Source organism: Typopeltis vanoorti, chromosome 15, assembly GCF_054136105.1.
Source record: "Typopeltis vanoorti isolate ZY-2024b chromosome 15, IOZ_Tvanoo_1.0, whole genome shotgun sequence".
Lineage (NCBI taxonomy): Eukaryota > Metazoa > Arthropoda > Arachnida > Uropygi > Thelyphonidae > Typopeltis > Typopeltis vanoorti.
In genome coordinates, this window is record NC_143563.1 from 72593098 (window position 1) to 72614355 (window position 21258).

The 21258-nt window shown below is 34.5% G+C and overlaps 1 protein-coding gene across 1 annotated transcript in view; it reads right to left on the reverse strand.

The window, feature by feature from the left end:
• Nucleotides 1-21258, reverse strand: part of LOC150098880 (phosphatidylinositol 4-phosphate 5-kinase type-1 alpha-like) — a 322543-nt gene that overhangs the window by 228764 nt on the left and 72521 nt on the right. Inside the window, exon 7 of the mRNA XM_090405835.1 lies at nucleotides 16276-16335. Within this exon, the coding sequence (XP_090261961.1) occupies nucleotides 16276-16335 (60 nt within the window). The remainder of the gene's footprint in view (nucleotides 1-16275; nucleotides 16336-21258) is intronic.

Below are 21258 nucleotides of genomic sequence, written 5' to 3' on the forward strand. Positions count from 1 at the left end.
GAGTTCCAAAGCTGGTGGACTGAAGAGTATGGCAGGATTAATAAAGACAATAAAGCAATATGCATTTTATGTTCCGGGACAGTTGTGTGCAGAACATCGTCAGTAAAACGGCATTATGAGACAAACCATAAATCGCTCCTTGAGAAAAGCAAGGACGAACAGAAAGAATTTATTGCTCAGGCAATTAAAAATAGGAATATCCAGTCAACAACCCTAATGAAATTTACTGGCAGTCGTTCAAATATAACTGCTGCTAGTTTTTTGCCTCAAATGTAATTGCTAAACATGGGAAACCTTTTAGTGATGGGGAATATATAAAAGAAGCATGGTTAAAATGTGCACCAGTTCTCTTTGAAGATTTTGAAAACAAGGAAAAAATTATTCAAAGAATAAAATATGCCTTTGGCTAGAAAAACGGTGAAAGATGGAATCATAGAAATGGCTAAAAATATAACTCATCAGAAAAAACAGATATAAAATCTTCTGGTTCAATTTCTCTTTGTCTTGATAAGAGTACTGACATAACTGGATCAGCTCGTTTAGCAATTTTTATTCATTATTGTGTTGGGAATAACAGCAAAGAAGAATTGATAAGTTTAATATCATTAGCAACAATAACAAAAGGAATAGATATTTGCAACGCAGTTGTAAATGTACTTGCTGAAAGAGATATAGATCCCTCCAAAATTGTATCACTGATTGTGCTCGCAGTATGACTGGAGAGGAAAATGGGTTCGTCAATTTATTTACCAAATATACTGGACATTCAATTCTGGGTTTTCAATGTATTATACATCAGCAGGTTTTATGTGCAAAGGCTAGTTTCAAGCCACTGGAAGATATTATGAGCACTGTAACAAAATTGGTCAATTTTATATTGGCACGCGCTTTAAATAAACGATAATTTATAGAATTATTAAGTGAGGTAAACTCGGTGTACAATGGTTTACTTATGTACAACAATATCCGATGGTTAAGTCGTGGGAAAGTTCTTCAAAGATTTGTTGAGTGTTTAGATGAAGTCAGACTTTTTTTAAATAATGAGAAAATCATTGAAAAATACAATCAATCAATGAACGTCGAATGGCTTTTGAAATTAATGTTTTTTTACTGATTTGTGTTTACATTTAAACGAATTAAATGTTAAACTGCAAGGTGTTAACAAGACAATTATTGTCATGTTTGATTGTTTGACAAACATGATGTTTGACAAAAGAGTTTTCTACAGTTATTCAGTCGATAATCAACGAATTTTCTTCAAGGTTTATGCAGTTCAGGCAATTTGCAGAGACATCAAAATTTATTTTGCATCTGGACACAACATCAACAGATAAACTCAATTTGGAGATTTTTGAGTGGCTGAATTTGGAAGATATAGAAATGCAACTAATAGATTTTCAATCTAGTTCTATATGGAAACAAAAGTTCGTCCATTTGAGAAATGACTTGGAAATAATGGAAAAGGATTGATTATTGGGGGCAATTAAAAAGAATGCAGAAGAGGAAATATTGAGAACTTGGAATGCCATTCCTGAAACCTTTTGTTGTTTAAAAAAACTAGCTATGGCTATATTATCAATTTTCTCCTCTACATATGCTTGTGAGTCATTATTTTTTTAAATGAATTTTATAAAAGACAGTTTAAGAAATAGAATGACTGATGAATCCAGTTCCGCGCGTGTATTACTAAAAGTGACAAAATATGAACCTGATATAAAGCATTTGGCATCTAATGTAAAAGAGCAAAAATCTCATTAATAAATTGATATATTGATAAATTAATAAATTGATAATAGGTTAACACTGATTTGTATACGACAATGTGTATGTCAAATTATGTGTTCATTATTATGAAATTCTATATTAATTTTTAAACTTGTCTCAATAAAATTCTGCAATTAATTTTGTATTAATTAATTGCTGGTGTGCCCGGCACGTCAGCAACTCGATTTGTAAACTTTTGGCACGCGGACATAAAAAGGTTCGCCACCACTGATCTAGTCTATGTTGTTAATTTCCTTAAACAACATGAAGATATTTAGCTCTTCATTTCAATAATTTATTTATGCACCTACCAAGAGTTAATGATGTATACTTAGCAAGATATAATGATGACAAAGGATATAAACCTAAAAATTGCAAAATATTTAAAAATAACAGGTGTAATTAACTAAATTTAAACCAAACCTAGTACAAAAACGAACCAGACGAAAAGTATACAATACATTAGCCAAACCAGTCCTACTGTATGGAAGTGATATCTGGACAATAAAACAAAAAGACAAAGATTAATAACAGCTGAAATGACAAAGAAATTATCATCATCATGCGTATCAAGGATTTAGGCCTAGCATGGCCTGTTACGGCCTTAGAAGTCATCGTTGAATCGTTTAAGAGGACGTCCTGGTTTTCTTTTTCCTAATGGCTTATACTTTAAGGCTTGTTTTAGTAATCTTTCTGTTTTCATTCTTTGAACGTGTTCCATCCATTTATGTTTATATTTTTTAATTTTTTCTATTACTGGTTCTTGGTTTAATTCTTTCATAATATCTTCGTTTCTTTTGTGATCAAATAGGGTATACTTTGCAGTTTTTCTCATAAACTTCATTTCTGCTGTTGTTAATCTTTGTTTGTCTTTTTGTTTTATTTTCCAGATTTCGCTTCCGTACATTAAGACTGGTAGGGCTAATGTATTGTATACTTTTAGCCTGGTTTGTTTTTGAACTAGGTTTGGTTTAAATATAGAGTTAATTACACCTATTATTTTTAAATATTTTGCGATTTTTACATTTATATCTTTTTCATTTTCATATGTGATCATACATCCTAGGTAGTTAAATGAATTCACCTCTTTCTAAGATCTTGTTATCTATTACTATTTTAGTTCTTGCTGGATCTTGTCCTTTAAAGGCCATAGTTTTTGATTTTTCTGTTGATATTATCATGCCATAATCTTTCGCTATCTCATTTAGATCTAAAATAGCTTTCTGTAAGTTATCTTCAGAATTTGTAATTATTATTTGGTTGTCGGCAAAGAGGAGAGTGTTTAAGTTAACTGTAGGACAAAGATTAATAACAGCTGAAATGACACAGAAATTATGAAAGTATTAAACCAGGAATCACTAATAGAAAAAATTAAAAAATATAAACATAAATGGAACACGTTGAAAGAATGAAAACAGAAAGATTACCAAAACAAGCGTTAAACAATAAACCATTCGGAAAAATAAAACCAGGACGTCCTCTTAAAAGATTCAATGATGACGTCTAAGGCTGGAACAGGCCACTCTAGGCCTAAATCCTTGAAAGGCATGATGATGATGACCAAGAGTTCATTTATAAATAATAATTTTCAGATATGAGATTGTTGTGGTATTGAATTAGGGTTTTACCGTCTTTAGGTTTCTGCCTGGTCTCTGAAGAGAACTAGTGGTTCTAAGGAGTTGTCAGGTCAGTGAAACCTCAAAGCACTAATAAAAGGTATATGTGTGATCCTGTGCATACTGTGCTCCTGGATAGAGTCCATGTCTTTTAAGTAGTGCCAATCCTAGGCAATTCCTTTGTCGAAGGTGATATTCTCATGAACTCTCTGGTAAATTTTGAAACTTAAGTTTCTATCTTGGGGTCGCTTAAGGGTCAAAGCCAAATAACTGGGAGTAGACCTCCACCTCACTTTTAAGGAATGCAGAGAACTGGCTGGGACTTCTTAATGTCCAATCCTCACCTACACATGGTGTGCTCCATTAGTAGGTATCCACTGGGTACTGAATGAATGAGGATGGGCTAGCAATTTGGGACTAAGCTAAGTCCCAAATTGCTCACGTCGCATCATCATGATACAACATGAGATTTCATGCCAGGTTAAACAAGGCCTCCCTACTGTTTTTGCCAGGAAACCATAGTGAGCAATGAAAAGTCAGTTACTGGAACAAACTCCAGCTCAACATCTAGAACATCGGTGGTACGCGGTGGTACACAAAAATGTAATCAGGAACGCCAGAAAAACAAGTAAAGTAAACAAAATGCAAAACATTAGTTATGGAACAAGAAATGTTAAGTTTGAATCACCGCTAATGGACACTTCAAAACTAGCTCACATTAGTGAATGATGATTGGTGAGCGTGTGGCTATGAAGCCTTCCCCAAACCACTCTTTTACCAATCATTACGAACAGTTCACGTGTCACTTTCGTCACCCATCCTCCTTTCCAGAACAATCGCGTACTACTAAGAAATGATCTTTGCAATAACGAACTTTCCACTGACTAAGTGCATCCAAGCAAGCTCAACGATCTCACCAACAATGTGTCAATAGGCTAGTGATCTGTATACCAATTATTACAGACTTTTCAGATAACACAAATAAATATTAATAATAATAATATCAAAGTTTGTTAAATACTTGATCATCATTATCAATATTTAACATGAAGCTGTACTTATTTCTCATCATCATCAAATTCCTGCCATGTACCCTCAAGGGGTGTACAGGATATGATAGTACTACACGAAAAATTTACATCATTACTAACTTCCTATCTACAATTTTCCTCCAAATCAGTGTTTTTAAGTTAAATATTCATAAAAGTTTAATTTATTCTTCTTATAAGATACGTTGTTAAATTTTTTAATGCATTCCTGAACTAAATTACCTTATTGTATAAAGTAATTTATTTCATTAATGCATAGAAAATATTGAGCAAGTAAAACATTTAAGCTAAATTTTAATGAAGGTGGTAAATTAAAATAGGGAATGAGAAAAATTAGTCAAAAACTAGCTGAAAACAAGAATGTTGAAATCACTTTTAACTTATGAATCTGGGTTAGAAATAAAACTTGATCATGGCTGAAGACCAAAGATATGAGTTCTGGGAAGGATTAGGAGAATAAACAGATGGTATCAATAGCAGTATCATATTAAAAATGGATATTATGAAAGAACTTGACATTGTTAGCATTCAAAAATATTACAGTCAATCTCATCAGGTGGTATCGTCACTTATGAGAGAGGAAAGGTGAGTAAAAAGTGTACTTTGTAAGTATGGGAAGGAAAAGATCCAACAGAAGAGCAAGATCTAATTGGACTGATATATTAATAAGTGCCTTAGAAGACAGAAATATATCATCTAATATTGGAGTCTTGATAGATTAATTTGGAAGAAAATTGTTAACTGTTCTCTTATCATCTTCCAGGTTGACTATCATGAGCTTCCACCATGTATGGTTTTGTGCCACTCTCTTACATTCTTCATAAGACAAAAAGGTTCAGTTCTTAATATTTCCCATAAAAAGTTCTCTCTTCCTTCTCTTGTTTTTGACTTGTATCATTCCTTCTAAAAGAGGTTTTTTGTAAGGATTCATGCCTTATTATGTGACCAGAGGATGGTTTTCAACAGAGTCCTATCTTCTCCAATCATCTCTAAATTCGTTTTTTTTGGCAGTCCATGAGACTAAGGATTCTTCTGAGGATACACATTTCAAAGGCTTTTAGTTTATTTTCACAATATTTTGATATTGTCCAGGTTTGCTCCATATAGCAGTGTTGAACATACATTGCATTTGGATAGCCTAATTTTTGTTTTTTGTATGAATTTTCCTTGTCAGAATTTTTTCAAGCTAATGAAGGTTGATCTAGCAATTTCTATCCTTAATATTTCCTTTCCATTCTCTGTAATTAGTTGACCCATATATATATATATATATATATATATATATATATATATATATATATATATAACTCTACTTGATCTACTGTATTTCCTCTCATCTTAATATTTGTATTGGGTATTTTCCCTTTTTCTCTTGCTAACCAAGCATGGTTTTGGTTTTTTTGAAGTTAAGTCCATATTTTTGACTTAGTTCAACATCTTTTCTAGTAGGTTTTGAAATCTTTTATTTTCAGCCAGCAGTACTGTAATATCTTAAGTTGTTTATATTTCTGCCTCCTTCAAATTCTGCTAATTGCTAGATGATATTTTTAGTATAAAGGTTAAACAACATAGGAGAAAGAACACAGCCTTGTCTGACATCCTTCTTTACTGGGAATTCCTCCAAGGTTTCTCCTGATATTTTATTGAGGCAGTTTGCTTCCAATATGGATTTATCAGTAATATGGTATCTTTGCCATCTACTCTACTCCTAATTTTTTGATACATTCTATTAGTTGTCCATGTTCTATATCATCAAAGGCCTTTGTGTAGTCAATAAAACAGACTTCTGCTTCTCCAGATATCTTTCTAAAATAGTTCTAACATTGAAGAGTCCTCTAGTACCTTTATTCCTGAAAACCAGATTGTTTCATTAATTTCCAATTTGATTTTGTTTATTTTTTCTAGGATGATATATAACATAACTTTTGCTATCTGACTGATTGTTCTGTCCTCTTCACATCTAATTGTCTTAGACTTTTTAGGTATTGATAGGAATGTCGAGTGCTTAAAATCTTTTTGCAGGCGTCCAATTTCATATATTTTGTTACATGTCAGTCAGTGATCTTATAGCTTTATAATTTAAAGCCATTAGATATTCTGCCATAATTCCATCTGTTCCTGGAGCTTTTTGTTACCTCCCAGGTAAGAATGTAGGCCACTCCAAATTTTCTTGCAACTGCTTATTTATTCCATCATGATTGTAGCATTCCTTTGAATACTCTACCCATCTATCCCTTATTTTGTCTTTCTCCATTAGGATGTTTCCATTGGCATCTTCAATGCAATGAGAGCCTACCCTTTTCCAAGATTTGGTAGTTAACTCCCTAACTTTATTATGAAGTTCTCTGGTTTTGTGCTTTTTGTACAAAAGCTCAATTTCCTTGCATTTGTTGTTGAGCCTTAGCTCTTTTGCAATCCTACATTCTTTCCTGATCTCCTTGTCAACAGAAAGTCAGTAATGATATAACTTTTTTCATGTAGCATTATTATAATATCTGTACACCCTATGAGGGTAAATGTAAGGAATTTAATAATGAAAAACAGCAATGACCTATGTCAGACAGACTCATGAAGTTTTTTCTATTACTGATAGATGTCTAACATGAATAAACTTTGAATTATCAACTGTCACATGACAAGTGAAAAAAAAAAAATAATAATAATAATAAACAACGGTGATGCCACTAGAGATTAAACAAAATGAAATTAGCCAGCCAATGAGGAGCTGCATCAGGGCATGCACAGAACCTTTTAGAAAAGGAGTATTCCTTAATTATGAAAGAAGTGCTGGCCATGTATTAGTGAAACAACGTTGAACTCAGAAAAACAAGTTTCTTCAGAATATCCTGAAGTCAAAACAAATGCAAATTCTTCACGCAATTGTGGAGTGAGTTTTCTACAGAAAACATGCATGTGTTCTTCACAGTCCAGATTCTGGAAGTTTTGGAAAGAGGATTACAAACTACGTACATCACAAAGCATTTATCAAAGAAAGTATTTTGATAAATGATGACAGATACCGGTAGAAAACTGTTTGTGTACGAGGCAACATTTCACATCTCTGGAAAGCCAATCAGCACAAAACAAAGATTTGCAGTTTAAGATTCCACTTAATATTAAGCATCCAATATAACTTCAAACTAAATGTATGTTGTGTGTAATGTTCAATCAAATTATCACTTTTCTGAACTAATAACAAGCAAAATCTATCTGGATGGGCTTGTACGCGTAAAGTGGAAAATGTCAAACACAATGATGTTCATCATGATGGCAAGCACACGTGCATACACACAAAAAACTGGAAGAAACTGCTATGTGTACTATCTTGATGTTGAATTCCAAATTCCACAGGCTGGGATGTCTCTTCTATTCAATTCATCACCTACAATAAAAGTTGTTCATCACCAAACTTTATGGAGTATGTAAAATATAGAGCATATTCTATAAGGTGGTGGAACTTTATTTCAAGACTTGTTAGGAATGGCACAACCATGGATAGAATAAACTGGTTCACTAACAGTTAAAGGTGAAGTTCCAACTGAATGTGATCTATAGATCTTAAGATGTATTAAGCACATGTAAAATATTTCACCAGGGATTAAAAATTATCACTTTTTCCACTGTTTTTTTTTTTTTTAAATTTATATTAAGTGTTCAATGACTTCTGCTACATCCTATATTGCCTTAGAATTCTATTTTGAGTACTTATTTCTGTATTATGAATATTGTAAAATTAACTGTGGTTTGTACTTTTAGTGTAGTCATTTTCCTTTCCCAACTCTTTACCTCATTTCCACTATTTTACATTAAGATAGGCACTGAACAAAAGTGTCAGTATTCAAAAACAGCTATTTTAAAAACAAGGGATACAATTATAGAAATCGGTTTAAAAGGGGTACACAAGTGGAAAAAGGTTGGGAACCACTGATCTAGAAGAACAACAACAAATCCAAAATCAGAACTGAAGATAGCAAATATCAACCTAAGGCGTATCAATGGAAAGGAAATTGTTCTTGCAGAAGAACTGGAAAATTACCACATGGACATAATTGGCATCACAAACAAAAAAAAAAGAGAAAAACAGGTGAGATCTCCCAAAATAATAATTATATAATGTTATATTTGGGATGATGATGATCAAGGAAAGGAAGATGTAACAATAGCTTTCAATATCAAACGTGAAGATAAACTTGATTGGAAGGCAGTTTCAAGTAGAGTTATGTAGGCAAACTTCAAAATGGGGAAATGGACAATGAAACTTATTTGTACCTGTGGTCCCACAGAATGTTCTCCTAAGGAACAAGTGAAGAAATTTTTTGATTCACTAGAGCAAGGCTATTTCCATAAAGAAAATGGAAAAAGTGGTACTTGTTGGAGATCTAAACAGCAGTATAGGAAGTGAATCCCGCCAGGCACATAAAAATCTTTTGGAAAAATTTGGAGAAAATGGAAAGGCTAATAATAATGCTAAGTATCTGCTGGATTTCTGCTCACATAAGGGCTAGTCATTACTAACAACATACTCCAACACAAAGATGTGCACAAGTTCACGTGAAGACACAAGAAATAAGGAAAGCCTCACTGACTATATTACTCATGATAATGATATTTTCTGGTTAAAGATACAAGAGTATACAGAGGAATTGAAATTGGAAATGACCATCACTTAGTTTTAACACGTTCATTGCCAAGCTGAAAATTGGAATTTCGCGTGGTGGCCAAATTATCACGCAATATCGTGTGATATGTAATTCGGTCAAATAAGTTATATATTTTATAAATAAAAAACATTTAAATATAATAATTATAACTTTAATTATCAGTCTTTTATAATCACATAGAATTTTTAAAAATAACGTACAAATAGAAAAAAATAATTATCAAAAATCAACATTTATAGGGAACTTACTAAAAAAAAAACAATACTCAAAATAAATAAAAACCACAAACTTCAAGCACGCTAAATCAACGAATAACTAAACAAAATCGTCGCGTCGTCGCCTTGTCCAAACGCCGCCACTGTGCGCACTGGCTAACATAAACAATAGACGATGGCTGGCGGCCATCCCTACTCCACGAAAGTCGATCCCTTCCCTAGTGACCAATATAAATATTACGCGCCGTTTCGCTGTGGCCACTATACTATTCCGCTTAGAAACTTGATAGCGACGTCCACGCGATAATGCGCGATCGGCTGTTTGGTGAGAACTCGCATCACCAATATTGCGTGATTGGCAATGAACGTAACGAACAGCACCGTCCACAAGATAACGCGTGATCGGCTGTTTGGTGAGAACTCGCATTACGCGATTGGCAATGAACGTGTTAAGCAGGATAAAATTGAATATTACATTGAAAAAAAAAAAAGTGTGTAAAAAGTTTTAAAAATAATTAAAGTTGAGCAGCTTTTACAGGTAAACTGTAGATCCAACTATACAAACATTATTGAAGGAAGAATGAAACACCTCAAAAACAAGAAACAAACCTTGGAGTCTGAATGGCAAAATTAAAGAAAACACTGATTGATTCAGTTAAGAAGGCACATGGTTAAGTTGTCTGCAAGGATAGAAAAATAAGAGCATACCAAAAGTTCCTAACAAATAAGTCTGCATATGCTCTAAAAGAATACAGAAAAAAATGTAACAGAGTTAAGGCACAGTAGTGAACAAATTAATCCAAATACTCACATTTTAGAGAAAAAATTTTAATTTTGCAAGAAATAAAGTACAAAAATTAAACTGCAACTTTACCTAATAATTTATGTGCTCCTCTTCGCTTAGTCATGGACTCTACCAATGTAGAACACATTTTCTTATTTCTGCATCTCGAAACCATACTTAATAATGGATTGTATTCAGTTTAAGTTATCCTATGTATCACAATTTAATTTTCCAAGTCTCATTTTCACTATAGCTCACAAATGTTCTATTGGGTTAATGTCAGGGGGGTTACCTGGCCACTGAAGTAATTGGATGTTGCAATTTTCGACAATATCAATATTTTTTGAAGTGTAACATGGAGTGAGATCCTGTTGGAAGATGAGTTCTTTGTCTTTCTAGATCTGTGAGACCAATCTTTTCTTCAATATTTTTATGTATTGCCACTTTTCCTCATACCATCAATCAACAGGCACAAGTGATCCTGGACTGTCATGTGTAAAACAACTCCAGAACATATTTTTATTTCGCTGTTTAGGAGCTTGTTGAAGATGGGCAGGAGTCTTCTTAGCCGCTGATTTGCGAATGTAGGGTACTCGCTCTCCTTGGACAAAGAAATGGCTCTCATGAGAGAATATCACCTTCTTCTATCTCTCAACAGTCCAATCTTTGTACACTTTCACCCACTGGAGCCTCTTTTTCTGCATGGTCTTCATCAACAGCTGTTTCTTTTTTGGTCTGTGGGCAGTCCTCCCTGCTACCAACAATCTTTAACAGACTGTCATGTCAGAAACATCAATCTCACTAGCTGCCAAATCTACAGCAGACAATCTTGGATTCATTTTGCTTTTCCTAACTAATAAATGATCTTGAGTAAGTGTAGTTTTTCTTTTTTGCCTACATGTTCTTCCTTTTCTGTCAGGAGAAAAGGTACTTGTCTCACTAAACCTCTTTAAAATCACATTAACAATACCCAAACCAACACCACACTCATTAGCAATTTGTCTTTGAGTCATGGAGATGACTCAATAATAAATTTAGTTTAATCCTTTATCCAAGTGTGAGCAAACAAAGTTTGCGCCTGAAAATATCTTCAGAACTGAGGTAAGGTAGTACAACACTGGGAAACTTGCAGCAAAGGTGGATCAAGCTCTCAACTATATCAACTATGCATCTAGAATCTATATCAACTTGCAGCAAAGGTGGATCAAGCTCTCAACTCCTTGTCTCAGTATCTCCCATAATGCACAGCACATCTCCTAGCAGACATGCCTACTGCTATGCATTAAGGGGGGGGGGGGCACTACCCATACCGGTTTCGACCTTTATTGAGGTCTCGTCAGTGGGAGCCAGGCCCAGTGGAGATACTAAGGCAGAAGCAATAGGAGAGGTCATCCTATTGCTTCTATATTTTGTTGTATCTATTTTGTAGCAACACAAAAGGAATAAAAAACTATGAATGTTAACTTGTTTACAGTACTAAAAACACACAACACTATTAATACACATCATAGAGACATTTAAACAGTTAAATCATACAGAACTCAACCAAAATAGCGAAACTAAGAAAACCAAAAATAGTAAACTGAAACCAAAACAGGTGTGAATTGAAATAAAAAACAAACTTAAACCAAACATTTTTACGAAAATTCAGTTTGTTCAGATTAATTTGTTCGCTAACGTATGTGTGAAAGTAGGTAAACAAAAGTCATTGGAAGACTGGTAAAAATATAGGAGGTAAATATCAAGGAAGGTGGCAAAATATTCTGGAGGGTATTGAAAAAGCTTAGAAATGTAGGAAAGAATACTATAAAAGGAATCAAAGATGATAAATGTGACATGAAAACTGAAGATGAGGATATCCTTGATGTTTGGAGTAATTACTTTGAAAAACTGTTAAATCAAACAAGTGACAGAACCATCATCATCAATTGCTTGATATGTACCTCAAAGGGGTGTTCTACTATGACAGCACTACATGATTGAGTTTACATTATTATTAATCTATCCTATCAGTGGTCCTAAATGCACTTAAGTGCCCACGATCTTTCCAAGTATTTTTGGACTTTGCAACCACAACCTGAGGATAAGGTGGTTAAGCCCTATGCCAACCCAGTGTGTCCTGTCTGTAGATGAGTGTGTTCACAGGACTGGCTTTCCCATTCTGAGGGATGAAAAATCCCTTACCGTATGAGACCAGCTAATTCCCCTTTCATCGAAAGAGAACAGAGAAAGGTTCGTCATGTCACTGATGGGAATCGAACCCAGGTTTTTCTGACCAAAGGCTTTCGTCTATATCGAAGGAGCTATGGAGGCTCTTATTATTAATCTATATCAACAATTTTTCCTGAAATCAATCTATTACTTGTTAGCACTTCAATATTGTCATAACTAACATTTTGTGCTTCTAAGGCACTTCTGACGAAATCAATTCACCTAAACCTTGGTTTTTGTCTGGGTCTCTTAACACCTGTTTTGCTAATATTTCTTCACCCATTCTATTTAAGTGGTCATATTACCTTAGATTAGCTCTGCTAACACATTCTTGAATGCTAATAAAGTCACGTTCCTTTCTATTATCTTCATTTTTAATATGATTCTACCATTTGTGCTATCGGTTCACTGCCCTAATTTTTCTCTGCACCCTCATATTTATTGATCAAGTGCTTTATTTCTAATCCAATTCTCAGATCCATAAATTAAAAATGGTTTGAAAACCATCTTGTATACTGCTAGTTTGGTGTGTTTTTGGCTAACTTCTCTCTTATTCCATATAAATTTATTAAGCTGGTTACTCATACCAGCTTTACTTATTCTGTTGTAAGTTTCGCGATTTAACCTGCCATCTTCACTGAAAATTGTGCCTAATTAGTTGAAATATTTTACTAGTTCTATAGGATATCCATTCAGAACTCAGCTGAAGTTTTCCCATGTTGCTGCCTATTTTCATAGTTTTGGTCTTTTTACTGCTAATTTTCATGCCAAATTTGTTATAGCTGTTATTCAATTTATTTAGTGAATTCTGAAGACTGGCACTAGATGTGTTTAGGAGTACATCATCTGCATAAAGCAAAGAGCTAAGTGTGACATCTCAAATTTCATGTTTTAGCAACTTCTTCACATTACATAATAATGTTACCATTGAGCTAGACAAGAGGAATGGATACGCCATACTTTTGGATTTTGCTAAAGCTTTCGACAGAAAACAACATGGAAGACTGCTGCATAAATTGGAGAATATGGGTTTGGATTATAAAATATTAGCATGGATAAGAGGATGGCTGACTGGCGGTTATCAAAAAGTGATATACAGGGGATGTGAGTCTACAAAATTTAAGGTAACCAGTAGTGTACCACAAGGATCAGTCCTTGGTCCACTATTATTCAATCTGTATAAATGACATTGGGAAGGATTTGGCATGTGACATACGGCTATTTGCTGATGATGCAAATAGCTGTGTGGTGATAGGTATGGTAATTGGGAATGCAGCTGAAATGCAATACTTGCAGAATGATTTGAATTGGTAATTGTAAACATGGGAAAATGGATGTCAGTAAATGTAAAGTCATGCACTTGGGCATGATTAGATATCCAATGTCATATTATGCTAGAAGAAACTGAGACTTAGGCTTAGAGGGATCTTGGTGTGTTTGTAGAATGGAAGTTGTTCAGGGGCTATGTAGCAAAGATTGCAAATACAACTCAAAAGATAATTGGAATGCTGAAACAAATGTTCACATGTAAAGATAAGATTGTCATTTAGCCTCTTTACAAGGTCTTGATAAGACCTCACTTAGACTACTGTGCATGGGTCTCATGGTTTCCGTTGTGATTCTAATACAGTGGAGAGAGAGAGAGAGAGAGAGAGAATGCAAAGGAATGTTAAAAATGATATCAGGATTGTGGAAGACTCATTGAGAATTTGTAGACTGTAACCACTAGCAAACAGGAGAAAGGGGGGGGGGGGGGGCTGATATGATTGAAACTTACAAACTTCTGAAAGGATCATACAGGATTTGAATTGATGAAATTTTATTTTCTCAAGGGTGGGGGAAAGGACAAGAGGGCATCCTTGGAAGCTGAGAATGAATGCAGCTAAGAAGGAGCGAGATCTAAATTTTTGTATCATAGTGGTGCGTGACTAGAATGGACTGCCATTGGATGTTGTGTGTGCAAGCATCATGAATGAATTGAAGAACAAGAATGAGAGCTGGTGCGTGTAGTATATGGCTTTCCCTCAATGAGTCCCTGATTCCCTGGAGGTCTGTCTTAATAATATTCTGGGCATACTGATAAGAAAGGGATGGGCCATATCAGCCAACATTAGTACCAAACATTACAAGGGACATACATGGAGTGAATCATAGCTTGGTGACTTCCAATATCAAGTTGAAGCTCATATGGCAATAGACAGCACAGTTTCAAAACAAAAGGAAGTTGGGTGAGGAAATCACAGAGAAAGTATATAACACAGTACCCAAAGAAGTCTATTATGGAGGAGTCATTGAAGAAAGACATGACAAAATAGTTTCCACAATCAAGAGGGCAGTAGATGCAATGGTCAGGGGAATAGAGAAGCCATGGAAGAGGTGGATTTCACAAGAGACTAATTCAAGGGAGGGGGAGGAATTAAAGATTAGGAGATTTATTTCACTGGAAGTGGAAAACAAGGTACTGAGCTACAGTGCAATGAAGTACAGAATGTAGTTAAAAAGAAGAAAAAGACAAAGTAATTAAAAGAGCAATGCAAAGAAAATGAGAAATATACAAAATGATCAGAGACATCAATAAGAAATGGAATCCAAAGCAGAGTACCATAAAAGACAAAAAATGTGAAAGCTCTGATGAACATAAAAGAAATGGGAGAGGGAAATGGATGCTGCTCAGAGTTACACAGGACACAAGGAGATACAGAGGTCCACCAAAGGAGGTTGACCTGTGAATTGAAAAATATCACCATCAGGCACTGAGGGAGAGAGAGATGTGCTGAGGGAAGAGGTTGTAAAGATAATAAAGAATCTGAAGAATCAAAAATATCAGGGAATGACAAGAATGCAGGATAGATGCTGAAGTCATAGAAAGATGGAAAGTGCCAAAAGAACAGACAAGATCAACTGCAATACCTATTCACAAAAAGCAGAATGGACTGCAAAATATTACAGAACAATCACTCTAAGGGGTAGTGTAGATAAATGACTTATGATATTAATAGAGAAAATAAGGAAATAAATGGAAGAAAATCTAGAAGATGAACAAGAAGGGTTCAGAAGGGAGGAGTACAGTGCATTATACATTAATGTTGAGATTAATTGTGAGGAAAGTCCTATGTAAAAATAAAAACGTTTATGTCATTATACTCTGTATCAGGCAACAGAGACCAGGAAGTGGTTTGTGCTGTACTCTAATTTTATGGAGTGAACTAATATCCCCGATCATCTTTATCATGTTTTTAAAAACAATGGATGTTGTTACAAAGGAAGGCATCCATAAAGAAGATATCCTAAGTACTAATTGAAAAGCAAGAGATTCCAAATGAAGTTATTAAGTTGTATAATGATATTTTTTATTTTCCTAGGAAATAAGTACACTATTTTAAAAATCATAAAGATAGCTGTAAGTCAAGTTGAAAGAAGAAGACTGGCATAACATATGGTAAGAACTGAAGGAGGGAGGACCCAGATAAGAAACAAATTGTATTCACCACAGTATCAATCTGAATTGTATTGTGGTGGATATGGTGCTCTTTCAATACTTATCACAGACAAGTATTGTATTCACCACAGTACCAATCTGAATTGTATTGTGGTGGATATGGTGCTCTTTCAATACTCATCACAGACAATATGCCGGCCTGGTTGGCCGAGTGGTCAGCATATCTGCTCTCGAGCCAAAAGGCTGTGGGTTCAAATCCAACCATGAGCATGGATGTTTGTGATTGTCTGCAAAAATACTAGTGGTAGGCAGTAGATGATGCTGGTGTAGATGATGGAGAGAGAGAGATGTAGAGTAGGCGCCCTCCCTCAATGAGTCTTAGGACTCCCTGGAGGTGTCGTGTAATAATAATACTTTGTGCTCTAAATGCATTCTGACATTCTAATTTATGGTTGTAACAGAAAATGATAAAGTTAATCAATAACATCTATGAACAGGATGTAATCTCACAACATTTTTTGGGAACCAACACTTACCTGATAACAGTAGAGGCCAAAAAACTTTGGTAACAGTGTTCTAGGGTTCTGATTAAGATTCTATTATAAAAGAGAGAAAGAGAAAAGAAAATCAGGGATTTTTCTAATAAATGAAGTAACTAAATTTCCAATTTTTCTATTAATTAAATTTATAATGAATTACATGACTTGATACTCACCCCCCCCTTCTTTTTTGGAGTCACTGATAGTGAAGAACTGAATGCTAGGATGGGGGGGGGGGGAAAGCACTAAGTCTACACTTGCTTTATTTACTGCATTTAAGTATAATTAAAAAATACAGATCCACAAATTTCACCTTAAATAAATGAAACAAATAAAATATGTTAAGATGTTAACATAGGAAAGATATTTTCAGACAAGTTTCTCACCATAAATTATCTAAATGACATTTCATTTTAACATTTTATTTCAATATACAATGTCAGATTTTTACTGAGATATGCAAGCTTGTTAAGATAGTTATTTGTAAAAATAATACATCAATATCATTTAGAGTTACATATAATCATCATAAAATGATAGGGAAAACATCATGGAAGAGGATAAAAATGTTCCAATTCTGAATAAATATCTTGAAACAAATGCATTTATTTAACAATGTAACTTCAGGTCATACAGCAACAACAACCAGATGATTCATTCTCCAACCACAGCATATTATCATCATCATCATCATTCAGAACTTCTATGGAGTCACAAGATTCATTATGGGAAGCCCATCTTAGACAACATAAAGCCTATCATAGATTCCTTGAATGCATTCACCATCCTATTAGGCAATGCATTCCAGTTCAGCCACCTTTCATGCAAAGAATCCACTCCTTACCCTCTTGTTTACAACTTCCTTTTGCAACTTACAGGAATGCCCCTTGTCTTCATCCTTCCCTTTGTTTCGCCAAATGAAATAACTCTCCAGTGTCAACCGTGTAACTACCTCTGAACAGTATAAATGTCTCAATCGTATCATCTCTCTTTCTATCTACCAAACTTTGCAGTATCCACATTCCCTCAGTCTATCCTCATGACTAACACTGTACAATCCTGATATCATTTTTGTTTATCCATCTCTGTACAAATTTATCCCCATCAAATTCTGGGGAACAAATGGCATAATAGCTCAGGTGGGTATGATCATGGCTTTCTACAATGAAATCACAATTCCTCTATCTCTGTTCGTCAGCATCCTTCTCAGTATTATAGCAATCCCCTGGACTACCTTCACCACTTTTGCAATATGTCCCCTGAATCAGTTTCTATCAACATTAACCATCTCCAAGATCCCTTTGCCTTCTCCACTTCCTCCAACAGAGTATGCAAACTCCCACTAATGTATCCCCAACTTAAACTTCATATTTAGTTGAATTAAACTGACTCCCATTTTATTTGCCCACCTGTCTAATTTATTCAAAAGGGCTACTACTTCTGCACTATTACTAATAACCCTTCCCAACTTCATATCATCTACAAACAACTGAATACTCCCCTGCAGTCCATTGACAACGTCATTGATATAAATGTTAAGCAATGTAGATCCCAGTACTTAGCCCTGTGGGTCCCCACTTATAACCTTCTACTTCCTTGATACTGCTCCCTCATGCACAATTCTCTAACCTGACACATCTAAACTCATGTACTATAACTTAAATATCTGCTTATCAGGTGGCTTACAATATATACTGATGAAAAAGAAAAGTTAACAAACTTGATAGAGTAAATTAAAATTTCACTAGATGTAATGAAAACCTTGTCTTTGTGATTATTCATAGTAGTGCTTCATGATTTAAGCAATACCAGTGTAGAGGAACAATGCAAATGGATCATTGAAGTTGCAATATTTTATTGGATTTCAAACCAGCATTTTCAGAATACACACAATTATACACATTCATGCTCTGAAGATGTAGGGTTGAAATCCAGCAAAATATTAGCAACTTAATAAATACATTAATTTTGTTCCTCTGGTGATGCTTTAATCATGAAGCACTACTATGAAGAAATTCTAATTTAAATTTAGCTCAAGGGACAATCAATTATCAACTGAAAATATGCTTAATATTGAATAAGTGCATTACTTTCAAAGTTTAATTCCAAGATCATAAATTTTTCTTCCTCTAATGCCATCCTCTGGAACAGTCCCCCTTCTTACAAGTTCTTAAAGAATACAATCTAAGGTACTAGTATAACTAGGCTGACCATATGTCCTAATTTGACCGGGACGGTCTCAGTCGATTTGTGAATTGTCCCGGGAAAACATAATATTGCATATTATTACTATTGCTATTGTACATTATCATGAGTGGGAGGGAAGTAAAAATAGAAAAACAAATAAGTTTATAAAAATAACAATTCTGTGCTAAACTCTAGAATATGTGTAATTGATCTGCATCAAGGCCACTTCGATTGTGGCCAGACCACTACTAACTATGAAACTATGCACATGCAGAATCTATACAGGCGTGCAAATCATGTGTGTCCATGATATAGCATCGTGCATGTTTACAACGCTGTTCGTCCATTCTAGTAGTGATTCAAGTACTATTCACAATATGAACTTGACGTGTGCTGAGAATGTTCTGCTTTAATTTATGCTATAATTCTGCTTTGTTCCTATCCCTGTCATGCCTAAAAGGAATTGTAAGTTCACCAATAAACTACAAAAGGGCTTTCCTTTTCTTAAGAGATATTGTGATGAAGTTGATTGGGTGTGATGCAATCATTGCGACTCAGTTTCCTCTGTAGCGCATGGTCAGACATTAAAGATCACTTGAAAAGTGCTAAGCACAAAGCTGGTTTGTTAGCGGCATCAGGTTGTTCTTCATTATCTACGCATTTGTATTTCAAAAACAGTGATCCTGCAGAAAAGGATCTAACAATCGTAGTTAAAGAAGGCAACATTTGCATTCCATTGTTTCACATGATGTAAGTTTCAGAACATCTGACTGTTCTTCTAAACTGATTTTGAAACTTTTTGAACCAAAATTTGCACTTGCCAGAACAAAATGCGAGGCTATCGTCTTGAACATAACTGGACCCGTGGTAATTGATGAACTCTACGAGGACTTAGAGAAATGTAATTTTGTCACAATTACAACAGACATATCAAAAAGAACTGCCAGTCATTGTGAGGTACTTCATGCCCGATTATGGAATAAAGGTTAAACTTCTGGATGTTGAAACACTCCCTGGTGAGATATCGGAAATGGTGACGGAATCACTTAATGCCGTCATTAAGAAACACAAACTGTCTGCTAAAATTGTCGGATTCTGTGGCGATAATTGGAACACCAACTTTGGAAGTGTAAGATGCCAAGGTGAAAATGTTTTTGCACGTTTGAAGAAAGATGGGGAAAAATATTGTTGGTGTTGGCTGTGGGGCACATATTGTCCACAACTGTCTACAAACTGCAGTAGATCTTCCAATAGACATTGAGGCCTTGATCATTAAAGTGTACAAGTATTCATAGACTGAAGTCTTATTTCTGTTTACTAGAGCACTGTTCAATGATTATAAGTAATTTTTTCAACAGTGAGTGTGGAGAAATGTACCTGTAGTTTGTGCATGGACAGTTCTGTCTCTTCAATGAAACCATTTTGGCTATGGAGATAACAAAGGCAGCTGCAACTAAAATGTGAAAACAAACATTCAAGAAAGGCTAGAAAGTAGATTTTTGCTACAGGGAGCAAAAAAAACTATTACAATCACTTGAAGACGAGGGACAGATTAATGGTACAGTTGTCATGCAAAAGTTACTGCCTTTGATGAGAGATACATCTCTTACATTGAAATGTGGCAAAACAGCTTTGGTGAGGACACCAGATCCTTTTGCTTGGGTCAACAATAACACCTTATCATGGCCTGAAGTAGAAAAGTCTGCAGAAAAAGTTAATGATGCAGTTGGGTTTGAAGCTATAGATGTGGATAATCTTTTTGATGAGCTGGTGATTGCTAAGAATTTTTTTAAAAGAAAACAGGAGGCAAACAGAAGAAAACTTGACTAGTGAAGAAAAGTGGGTTGGATTGTTCTCCCATCTCAAGAGCCAAAAGATAAATTTGTGTAACCTCCTCTCGTGTCATAGAATACATATTATGTTTTCCTGGTATTCTGCTCCAGTCGAAAGAATATTTTCAGTGATGACCAATTTGTGGCCAGAAGAAAAAAGTAGAATATTGGAATCAGCTGTTAAAAGTTTGTTGTATTGTAAAATTAATATTGAACTCACCTGCTAAAAGTTTGTTGTATTGTAAAATTAATATTGAACTCACCTGCACACAGTTCTACAACAAAATAAAAAACAACACAATTTTAAAGAAGGTTCACTCAAGTGATAAATATGAGTGATATATTACAGCACAGAAGGAATAAAGACAGTGGATAAAAATATTACGAACATTGTTTAAAATAATAATTAATCTCATCAACATTCATAAACTAAAAACTATTTTTAAAGTTTAAAGTTTTATTCCAAAAAACCTGTTTTGGTTGCTTTTCTTGGAAGAACTGTGCTTAAATGTACAATTATTTTGATGCCAATTAAACAATTTAAAGTTAAAAGTCAATATTAATATATTTGTCATACTAGTTCTTGTCTTGTATAGAAGCATCCTGGTTTGGGAAAATCAAAATATGGTCAGCTTAAGTAAACCATAGTAAAATAGGTTGAACAATCTCTCCTATGTGGGATTATAACAAATTCAAATTACTAATGGAACATTTCAATAAATACTATAAACACTAACTGAGAGAATGAATTTGTTGATAATGACTCATCTCACACTCATCATCAGATTCCTGATATGTACCCTTAGGAGATGTACAAGATAATATGACAGTACTACATAAAATCACTAACTTCCCATTAACAATTTTCCTCCAAACAGACTTATGCATACTGTCAAATCTTATTTTTTTGGACTTCTAAGGCAATCCTTTTAACACGGCAGTATTGTTAGAAGTTGCTCCA